Source organism: Carlito syrichta, unplaced genomic scaffold (genome assembly GCF_000164805.1).
Source record: "Carlito syrichta isolate Samal-C Ts95f unplaced genomic scaffold, Tarsius_syrichta-2.0.1 Scaffold315828, whole genome shotgun sequence".
In the NCBI taxonomy this organism is placed as follows: domain Eukaryota; kingdom Metazoa; phylum Chordata; class Mammalia; order Primates; family Tarsiidae; genus Carlito; species Carlito syrichta.
Genome location: NW_007259924.1, coordinates 110,393 through 121,266, shown reverse-complemented (window position 1 = coordinate 121,266; position 10,874 = coordinate 110,393). Strand labels below are relative to the sequence as shown.

The 10,874-nt window shown below is 48.7% G+C and overlaps 2 protein-coding genes across 5 annotated transcripts in view; both read left to right on the top strand.

Moving 5' to 3' along the window:
* The window catches only part of PITPNA (phosphatidylinositol transfer protein alpha), a 49,700-nt gene extending 41,768 nt beyond the window's left edge, over nucleotides 1–7,932 (top strand). For 2 of the 3 annotated variants that reach the window (XM_008073364.1, XM_021706629.1), the window contains 2 exons: nucleotides 4,377–4,444; nucleotides 5,387–7,932. In XM_008073364.1, the coding sequence (XP_008071555.1) occupies nucleotides 4,377–4,421 (45 nt within the window). In that variant the 3' untranslated portion in view covers nucleotides 4,422–4,444; nucleotides 5,387–7,932. Of the gene's footprint in view, nucleotides 1–4,376; nucleotides 4,449–5,386 lie in introns of all 3 variants that reach the window. The other variant, XM_021706628.1, reaches the window with a different exon arrangement.
* A 1,236-nt stretch (nucleotides 7,933–9,168) lies between these two features.
* The window catches only part of INPP5K (inositol polyphosphate-5-phosphatase K), a 23,880-nt gene continuing 22,174 nt past the window's right edge, over nucleotides 9,169–10,874 (top strand). The window contains exon 1 of one of the 2 annotated variants that reach the window (XM_021706627.1): nucleotides 9,169–9,344. In XM_021706627.1, coding sequence (XP_021562302.1) covers nucleotides 9,292–9,344 — 53 coding nt within the window. In that variant the 5' untranslated portion in view covers nucleotides 9,169–9,291. The remainder of the gene's footprint in view (nucleotides 9,345–10,874) is intronic. The other variant, XM_008073362.2, reaches the window with a different exon arrangement.

Sequence of the window (10,874 nt, the reverse complement as noted above, 5' to 3'; positions counted from 1 at the left end):
TGGAAGGATCGCCTGAGCCCAGCAGGTAGAGGCTGTGGTGGCCATGAGCATGCCACTGCATTCCAGCCTGGGTGACAGAGTGAGACTCCAATTCAAAGAACAAACAAAAAAAAGACAATAAAGATTTGACAAGTTGGGCATGGTGGCACCTGCCTATGGTCCCAGCTACTTGGAGGCTGAGGCAGCAGGATAGCTTGAGCCCAAGACTTTGAGGCTGCAGTGAGCTATGATTGTGCCACCGCACTCCAGCCTAGGTGACAGAGTTCTTTAAAAATGAGAAGGAGCCGGGCTCAGTGGCTCGGCCTATAATCCTGCGCCTTTGGGAGGCTGAGGTGAGTGGATTGCCTGAGCCTGCAGGTTCGAGACCCACCTGGGCAACTTGGCGAGACGTCATCTCTCCAATAAATCAAAATGAGCCAGGCGTGGTAGCGCGCGCCTGTAGTTCCAGCTACTTGGAAGGCTGAGGTGGAAGGATCCCCTGAGCCCAGCTGGTCAAGACTGTGGTGGCCATGAGCATGCCACTGCACTCCAGCCTGGGCGACAGAGTGAGACTCACTCAAAAAATAAAAAATAAAAAAGCCGGGCTCAGTGGCTCAGTCTGTAATCCTGCACTTTGGGAGGCTGAGGTGAGTGGATTGCCTGAGCCTGCAGGTTCGAGACCCACCTGGGCAACTTGGCGAGACGTCATCTCTCCAATAAATCAAAATGAGCCAGGCGTGGTAGCGCGCGCCTGTAGTTCCAGCTACTTGGAAGGCTGAGGTGGAAGGATCCCCTGAGCCCAGCTGGTCAAGACTGTGGTGGCCATGAGCATGCCACTGCACTCCAGCCTGGGCGACAGAGTGAGACTCACTCAAAAAATAAAAAATAAAAAAGCCGGGCTCAGTGGCTCAGTCTGTAATCCTGCACTTTGGGAGGCTGAGGTGAGTGGATTGCCTGAGCCTGCAGGTTCGAGACCCACCTGGGCAACTTGGCGAGACGTCATCTCTCCAATAAATCAAAATGAGCCAGGCGTGGTAGCGCGCGCCTGTAGTTCCAGCTACTTGGAAGGCTGAGGTGGAAGGATCCCCTGAGCCCAGCTGGTCAAGACTGTGGTGGCCATGAGCATGCCACTGCACTCCAGCCTGGGCGACAGAGTGAGACTCACTCAAAAAATAAAAAATAAAAAAGCCGGGCTCAGTGGCTCAGTCTGTAATCCTGCACTTTGGGAGGCTGAGGTGAGTGGATTGCCTGAGCCTGCAGGTTCGAGACCCACCTGGGCAACTTGGCGAGACGTCATCTCTCCAATAAATCAAAATGAGCCAGGCGTGGTAGCGCGCGCCTGTAGTTCCAGCTACTTGGAAGGCTGAGGTGGAAGGATCCCCTGAGCCCAGCTGGTCAAGACTGTGGTGGCCATGAGCATGCCACTGCACTCCAGCCTGGGCGACAGAGTGAGACTCACTCAAAAAATAAAAAATAAAAAAGCCGGGCTCAGTGGCTCAGTCTGTAATCCTGCACTTTGGGAGGCTGAGGTGAGTGGATTGCCTGAGCCCACGGGTTCGAGGCCCACCTGGGCAACTTGGCGAGACCTCATCTCTAGTCAAGGCGACAGAGTGAGACTCCAACTCAAAAAAAAAAAAGAAAATGTTTCCTAGTGGAGAACTTCGACTGAAATAGAATGTCTGCAAACTGTGGCAGTACTAGATTTTCTTTTGGAGTTGGAGTGAGTCTCACTCTGTCGCCCACTGCAGCCTCGACCAGCTGGGCTCAGGGGATCCTTCTTCCTCAGCCGTCCAAGCAACTGGAACTACAGGCATGCACCACCATGGCCGGCTAATTTTTTCATTTATTGTAGGGATGAGGTCTTGTCAAGTTGCCCAGGCTGGTCTCGAACCCATGGGCTCAGGCAATCCTCTCACCTTGACCTCTCAGTGCTGGGATTACAGGCTGAGCCATTTTGCCCCACTGAAATGAGTGAGCCCCACCCGGCCTTAGATTTTTCAATGACTAGAACACAATTCTGAAGAGGGCTATAGCTTAAAATTTCACATTCTTCAGGGCTTGTATACACACCCTTTTTTGCTATAGGACAGTATTTGGAAGAAAGGAAAACATCATAGATAACATGAACTGAGTGTATACTCGATGCCAAGTACTCTGCTATGCTAAGTACTCTACATGAATATCCTATTTAATCTTTACCACAACCACATGTCTGTACTGTTAATATTTCTATTTTATTATTACAGAAATTGAGGTTTAAAGAGCAGTGAAGGACAGGCGTGGTGGCTCATGCCTATAACCCCAGCACTTTAGGAGGCAGAGGCAAGAGGATTGCCTGAGCCCAGGGGTTCAAGACCAGCCTAGGCAACTTGGCAAGACCTCGTTTCTACAATAAAACAAAAAATTTGCCGGGCATGGTGGCAAGCACCTGTGGTTCTAGCTACTTGGAAGGCTGAGGTGGATCACCTGAGCAGCAAGTCGAGGCTGCAGTGGCCGTGAGCATGCCACTGCACTCCAGCCTGGGCGACAGAGTGAGACTCCAACTCAAAAAAGTTGAGCAGAAAATTAATGAATAGTGAAGAAATACTCATATATTATTGACATTCTGTAAATAGAAGTTTCAAGTCAGAAAGGATTTTAGAGAGATCACCTCTACAGCATCCCCAATAAGTTGTGTCTGCTTCTGCCTGGAAGGTACCAGTGCCAGGGAACACTCAGTGCTGCCAGAGAGGACTCCATCCTGTTTTCCTCTGCCTTGCATTTCTGTGAAGCTGAGATCTGCCTCCCTGCACTTTTCACCCCTACATCCTTTTGCCAAACTTGACACCACATTGTGCCTACTTTTAAGCAGAGCTGAGGGGAGGGAATTGCTATTCCCTCTGCTTGGAACACTCCTCCCCAGAGAGCCACAGGATTTTCTCCCTCACTTAAACTTTTTCATATCTCTACTCAAACCTCACTTGTAAGTTTCCATAATTATCTTTTTTTTTTTTTTTTTTTTTTTTTTTTTTTTAGTTGGAGTCTCACTCTGTCACTCAGGCTAGAGTGCAGTGAGTGGCATGCTCACAGTCATCGCAGCCTCGACCTGCTGGATTCAGGTGATCATTCCACGTCAGCCTTCCAAGTAGCTGGAACTACAGGCATGTGCCACCACACCTGGCTAAGTTTTTTATTTATTGTAGAAAGTAAATCTTACCTTTTTTCCCAGGCTGGTCTCAGACCCCTGGGCTTAAGCAATCTTCTCGCCTCTGCTTCCCAGAGTGCTAGGATTACAGGCATGAGCCACCATACATGGCAGTTTCCATAATTACCTTTTAAATAGCACTTTCGGCTGGGCGCAGTGGCTTATACATGTAATCCTAGCACTCTAAGAGGCAAAGGCAGGAGGATTGCCTGAGCCTAAGGGTTCGAGCTTGGTCTGGGCAACTTGGTGAAACATCATCTCTACAATAAATAAAATTAGCTGGGCATGGTGGTGTGCGCCTGTAGTTCCAGCTACTTGGAAGCTGAGGCGGAAGGATCGCCTGAGCTCAGCAGGTAGAGGCTGTGGTACCTGTGAGCACATCATTGCACTCTAGTCTGGACAAGAGTGAGATTCTGACTCTCCCCCAAAGGAAAAAAAAAAACTTCCCCAGTTAGTCTCAATCCCAGAATCCCTTGTTCTTACTTGATATATATTAATGTATTTGTTCTCCTCCCACCTTGCCCCAGAATACAAGCTCCTGAGGAGAGACCTGGTCTCTTTTGGTTCACTGCTAAATATCCCCAGCCCTGTAGAAATTCCTAGCACAAAAGAGATGCTCTATAAATATTTATTGGATGAATGAATGAAACAGTTGCTTAAGAACTAACCCCAACACCATGATGCAAGGAAAAGAGTAAGAAATTATGGATGAGGCCGAGTGCGGTGGCTCACGCCTATAATCCCAGCACTTCGGGAGGCTGAGGTGAGAGGATTGCCTGAGCCCACCGGTTCAAGACCAGTGGCAACTTGGCGAGACCTCATCTTTACAATAAATCAAAACATTAGTTGGGCATGATGGTATGTCCCTGTGGTTCCAGCTACTTGGAAGGCTGAGGCAGAAGGATCACCTGAGCCCAGCAGGTCGAGGCTGCAGTGGCCGTGAGTGTGCCACTGCACTCCAACCTGGGTGACAGAGTGAGACTCCAACTCAAAAAAAAAAAAAAAAAAGTCACGGATGGTGAAACCAGTGACATAGAGCTAGAAATGGTTTGACTTTGGCTGTATGTATGCAAAATTCTATCCTTCCAATTTTTTGCTTTATGCACAGAAATGCCCCACCCTATCTATTGGTAGGATTGAGAAGGTGGGATATATTTTTGATGGAGTTCCATCAGCAGCAGGAGCCTTCAATTGTTCGATTTTTCTGTTCCAGATGAGACATAAGGACCCAGTGAAAGGAATGACAGCAGATGACTAAAGCCACCCTCCCCCTTCTGCACTGTATGTACCAATCTTCTTACTGTGCATGTCACAGAAGCTAAAGTCAGCTTGAGTCCTTAAGGCCCCAGCAGCTCACTATGGAGTCAGTACACCCATTCCTTATCCTTCCCTTCAGTAATGATGACGACTGAAATGCTGAACAGCTCTTGGGCTTCCATTGAAAGAGACTATGGCTATTAGGATGTATCAGGGACATGGTTTTTTATAAAGAACTATATAGATAAAGACAGGAGTGAGGTGGTAAGAAGTGGAGGTGGGGACAGTAGATGCAGAAGCGAAGTTCATCTGCTACTAATCATTCTTCCCCTCTCAAAACCTTAGCCATCTCATATGAACCTGTTATGCTGGGGGCACTCCCTGTACCTCCCATGCCAGAGCCAGTTCCTGGCTCCCAAATGCTGGCATTCTCTGTCCTTCCCTCAGAAAACTTGCAGACCAGACAGCTTTTCTTAGTGTCCACTGCTGTGTCTGGTGCTTTACTTCCTTCCTCTTTATACCTCCAATCCCATACTAAGTAGCTCTTTTCATTAGAGGTGGCATCTGTTTAGGTCACAGGGTCAGCCCAGCAGGTCAAGACTGCAGTGGCTGTGAGCGTGCCACTACACTCCAGCCTGGGTGGCAGAGTGAGACCCAACTGAAAAACACAAAAAACTGGCTGTGCTCTAAGCACTAAGAGGCTGAGGCCTAGAGTGTCAGCAGCGATGCCATCCTCTCCCTCCCTGCCTTATTTCTTAGAGCAGCTTCTGGGAGACAGAAGTTTAGAACTCAGTGGACTGTTGTGATGCCAGCTTCTCAGTCACTGCTTGGGCCTTAGTGCCCTCCCCCATTCCTCTCCCCACCAACTGGCATCTTTCCTCCTTTAGAAATGTCCCATTCAAGATGACTTACAGTATTTCTCTATTTTCCCTTGTTGGTTCCTTAACAAATGTATTTTTCTTCTAGTTTTGCAAGACAGTGGTCAACAGGAAGGCCCAGCAGCTCCACCCTCCCAAGTGACAGACCAACTTCGGATGCAGCCTTTCTGTGCCCATTCTTCAGGCAACTTTCGATCCCTTACTGTAGCTAATTCTAGATGCCCTTTAATATTGTGAACAAATAGACCGTCTGGTATTACAAAGCCCATGTGTGCAGGAGCCTACTCCTCTGAGATATGTGGCGTGTAGGTTGCTGTATTTTCAGCTCCCTCTCTCTCCATTGTGTTCTGACCCATTTCTGTGTGTGCCCCCTACCTTTATTCCAAGTGACATTTTTAGTCTTTCAAAATAGCTGCCTTTTGTGATGTGATGATTTAAGTTTGTTTTCCACCTTGGGATAAACTGAGGTATTTTGCTTCCTGGGCAGATCTTTGCAATTTTGAGTGCTCACATGGGGAGAGGGGATAACTTAGAAATATAGTTTTTTCCTCCGGTTCCACAGAATAGCAGTATGGTTTTATAACTCTGACTCCTGCTCCCAGTAACCCATTGTTAGAGTGCTCTAAGCACCATGGAGGTACCCAAGGCCTAGTCAGTCTCTGCCTAAGAAAATCTAACAAATACAAATAATCCCTGCCCAAGTAATTGCATTTCTGGTCACTATTCTTAAAATGCCTGTGGCTTCTCTGCCCTCCTGTTGCCCATTCTGCCTATCTCCCTGCAGAGCCTCCAAGTGACCCCAGTTAACTCCCCACCTAGAGGGAACTGTCCAGTGTGGCCCTTAGAATTGAGTCTGCTCCATAGATACGAATCATTCTGACCCCTGAGGAGCTCTGTATGTCCACGCTCCTCTTCCCTTGTGGGCTGGTGCTCCCACTCAGCAATAATCCTCTTTTCTCTGTGCTTTCTTAGATCTCTGTCCTCTGTCTTTGAGGCTGGTTAGGACACAAGAGTCCTGATCTTTTCATGCTGCACAAAATGAGCATGCAAAAAGCTTTTTTTCCAGCAGAACATGTTCCCTCTTGTCTCCAGTTGCTGGAAAGGAATTTGAGGATCAAGACTCAGCTCATCCTGCCCCCCATGCTGAGTTGTGTCCTGGACAATCAAAAGCAAGTAGTGACCGTAATGTAGAATTCTACCGAAGTAGGCTGGTGAGGAAGTCCAGGCTCCAGGGGAATAGAGGCTGCTGAGTGCTTTATAGTTTCCTACAGCTTGGCAGAACCTAAGTATGCCTTCTTGGTGGGAGAATCTGAGGTAGTTGTGGTGTCACCTGACATCCCCCAAACCTTGTGAAATATGTTGTCCTGAGTGTGCAGTGATCCAAGCCTATGCTAGCATGGGTGCATCTGCTAATGAGACCAAATCTCTGTTGTGGGAGCCAGAAGTAGGATGGGATAATTTATCCTTGTGTTTGTCAGTGTGTTTGCCTTACTCATTTCTAAGTGCAATAAGGAAGTGTCTCACAGGACTGCACCTGTGACATCCTGATGGCTGCTTCCCTGTGGGCAAGGATGAACAGACTCAGACTCCTCAGCATGGTTAGCTCTGACCTTCATTGAGGCCCTTTGGGACCAGGAGATGTCCTGTTACAGAACTTACTCTGTATTGGTGTCCTCACCTTGAGGGGTCTTTAGTAATGCATCTGGGGTATATCAGTTGGTTATTGGCATCTCAACTGCTGGTAGCCATTTATTTGACTGGGAAAGTTGGAGAAGAGGCATTTCTACTGGAGAAAAATGTAAATGTTCTCCTACAAGCTCTGTATTAGCTATTAATTATATTTGTGCTTAAAGATTTCCCTTCTTTCATCAGCTAGATGAAGTCCAGATGTGGGTTATCTTGGGAGAAACAAACTGATATTCTAAGCAGACAGTTGTTTATGTGGTTTGAGGGCCAACAGATGTTAGTCTCCTTTGTTCAGCTTGTCTTTGAGATCCACACATATCACTTTAGCTCTAGTGAGGATTCCTTCCACCTCCACCTGTTGCCCCTAAAGTTTAAAAGCCTCCATTATGAGCTGAGGTCAGCCTGGATCTGGGACTCTTGCCCACATAAACATAAAGAAGGGATGTCCCTGGTCTATTCCATCCCCATGGATGGTGTTGCTGCTGGGCAACAGTGCTGGCTTCTTTTAAATACCCCCACTCCCAAGCTGACTAGCACTCAGAGGGACTGAGTGATACAGGGTCAGCTCCAGGGCTAGTACCTGAGTGTGTGTCACGCCCCTTCAGACCAGCTGCTTCCATTAGAATTCCAGGGTTACAGTCCCAACTGGAATCAGCAGTGCATCTGTAGGAGGGGTGCGAGGCTCTGGCCTTCTCATGAAAAGAGTTCAGGGACAGGGTCAGTATTGTGGGCACATGTATATCTACCCAAGTTCTCCTTTTACAGTCCCTACTGGGACTCCCTGACTTATTTGGGTTGGTTCCTAGTGCTACTGATTTTACAAACTACACTTTGTAGAACTGATTAGATAACCTTGTTTATTTAATGTGAGTTTGTGCCTTTTTTGTCTCAATCTTCCAATACAGGTATATTGGGGGAGAAGCAGTCTAATAAAATCCTAGACAGAGCCTTCTGGAGTTCAGCTTGGTGATGTCCTTATGTCCATTTTCCAACTTTAGACATCCTCAAACTCTTACTGATGTCCCCCATTTTACCAGGGCAGGATTAGTTGGTTGTTTTTTTTTTTTTTTTTAAGAGAAAGGTCTTGCCAAGTTGCCCAGGGTGGTCACAAAGAAAACTTTTGCAGGTGGCTTTCTGTAAATTAAAATATTCCTTTGCCAATTGGCTTATGAAAACACTGCATATCTGAATGTAATTTGCCCATTTTCTGCTGGCACTATTTCCTTTTGCTCGCCTCCCCTCCTCTTCATTTTCCTCTTTATCTGCCCTACCAAGCAAAACATTTACAATAAGCGCTCTTAACCTAGCTTCTGGGTTTGTGAACCTCGTGAAGCTTCTTTGTCAAACTGTGTGTACATTTTTGAAAGCACATATGGCTCTCAAAGGAACACCATGTACTCCCCCCACCCCACCCCCCAAAAAAGATTAAGAACCAATAACTTAAAGGAAACCAGTGGATCTTTGGTAAAGTAAATAAAATTCATGTTTGGTCTTGAATATAGACCATATAGAAGTAGTGACTTATTTCTCACTCACTGATGGCTAATTTTCTAGGAGTCCAGGAATCCCCAAACTTCCTATATATATATATTAGGTAATCCAACTGAGTTGGAAAAGCGAAAGTCACATGAAAGTGAGAGTAGAAGAGAACCAAGAATGGAGGAGCTCCGGGGCCAATGTATCAGTACCGGGGGGACGGGGGAGATACCTGCAGTTGGAGGGCGGGGGAGACGGTTACAGGCAGGACACTGGCCAGGATGCGTGTCCCCTCGCCCCCGATCCGCGTTTGTCCTCTGGGCCGGTGGGCGGTGGGGAGCTGCCGCGAAGACAGCACAGAAGTGGGAGCGCTCACGTTCGCCAGCAGTGCGGCCGGGCGCGAGCGCAGCGGGGACCGCCGCCGGAAGGCCGCCCTTCTCGCGCGGGGCACGCTGGGAAGCGAGGGCGGAGTTTTGCGGGAGGGGCTTCGGGTGGGTGGCTGCGCACACCTGCACGCCAGCGGGGGCAGTGCGGCCTCGTGCTCTGTTGAAAGGCAAGCAACGCCTCTCTTACGACCTCGGGTCCTAAGCACCTCTCAGCCACTCGCCGGTTCGCGCTCGACGGGTGCCCCGCCTCTTCCCCAAATCGCACCACCCAGAACCCTCGGTGCACTCGAGACCGCCTCTTACGGAAGCCGAGGCGGACGATCGGAATCCGGAAGAAAAACAACCGGCGAGCGTGAAGTGTCCGAGGCCTGTCGCCCGGAGCGCCTCTGGGGCCGGGACCAGCTGGGGCGGGAGACGCAAGCGTGAAGGACCGCCGCGTGGGGCGATGGCGGCAGTGAACGCGCGGAAGCCGACCGGGCCGAAAGGCAAGCAGCTCAGGTGAGAGAGACGCCTGCGGCAGCCCGGCTGTTCCGGGCTAATCGCTGCCTCCGAATCGGGGCTGCGGGCTGGGGACGGACCCGACCAGGAGAAAAGGGGCCAGACCGACACGAGTGTCTCATTCAGAGGCCTTCCCACTGTGTCGAGTGAGCTGTGGCGGGCAGGAGCCTCGCGCCCTCTTTAAACTTAGGCCACCCAAGATCATTCCCAAAAAGCGCCCCAAGCCGGTGTCCCAATTGCTTTCTAGAGGAGAAGGCCGTGTTAGGCTGTTTGAGGTTAAAGGCATAACAAGGCATTCATTCCTTAGCTCTAGAATAGAAATGTTTTTCCTACTTTTGATCAGCACATACATCATGAGGTCTGCGTGATCCCGTTGTAGCCTTTGGAAATCCGAAATCAGATTTAGATAAGATCCTTTAGTGAAGTGACATCGCCTGGTTTCTTGCCTGCTCTTTAACGAGGAACAACGCTAATCACTAACTTGGTGTAGGTCACGATGCATGGATTTGCTGCTAATCGTCAGATCTGAGAGTAAAGACAAGAAATCCGGATTTTTACTCTACATCCTCTTAGAGCAGGTCCCTGGGAGAATGAAGAGCCTTTGAGTAAAAGATCTTTTTTTGTTCCTTAATCTTCTTTTGGGCAGTAGGGGGAGATCGTAAACAAATGTAACACGAAATCTCAGGCTGAGTGGGTGGGGGGTGGTTTTGTATTGTTTATTTATGTTAATAGAGAAGGACAGGAAGTTGCTTTAAACTGGCCAAAAATTTCTTCAAGTGCTTTTGAGAAAATGGACTTTGCCAGGCGGGCGTGGTGGCTTATGCCTGTAATTCCAGCACTTTGGGAGGTGGAGGCCAGAGGATTGCCTGAGTCCAGGGGTTCAAAAACAACCAGGGCAGCTTGGTGAGACCTCGTCTCTACAATCAAAAAATTCACTGGGTATTGTGGCACCCGCCTGTAGTTCCACCTACTTGGAAGGCTGAAGCAGAAGGATCACCTGAACCCAGCAGGTCAAGGCTGTGGTGGCACGTGACCAGATCCAGTGTTATTAAGAGCCCTGATCTAGTTCTCTTGCTTCCCTAGAACTTGTAAACTGAAGTGGAGAATGTTTTCTAACTGATGACTTTTCCCAAGAGAGAGTAGACTCTTGAGGGAGATGTTAAGAAACCTGTTACTGCCAGGCTCGGTGGTTCAGCCTGTAATCCCAGCACTTTGGTAGGCTGAGGTGAGTGGATTGCCTGAGCCCACGGGTTTGAGACCCACCCAGGCAACTTGGCGAGACCTCATCTCTACAGTAAATCAAAAATTAGCCAGGTGTGGTAGCGTGCGCCTGTAGTTCCAGCTACTTGGAAGGCTGATGCAGAAGGATCACCGGAGCTCAGCAGGTCGAGGCTGCGGTGGCTGGGAGCGTGACACTGCACTCCAGTTTGGGTGACAGAGTGAGACTCCAACTCAAAAGAAAGAAAGAAACCTGTTACTTAGAAGCTTTTTCTTTTTTTTTTTTTTTTTTTTTTTTTTTTTTTGGGGTTC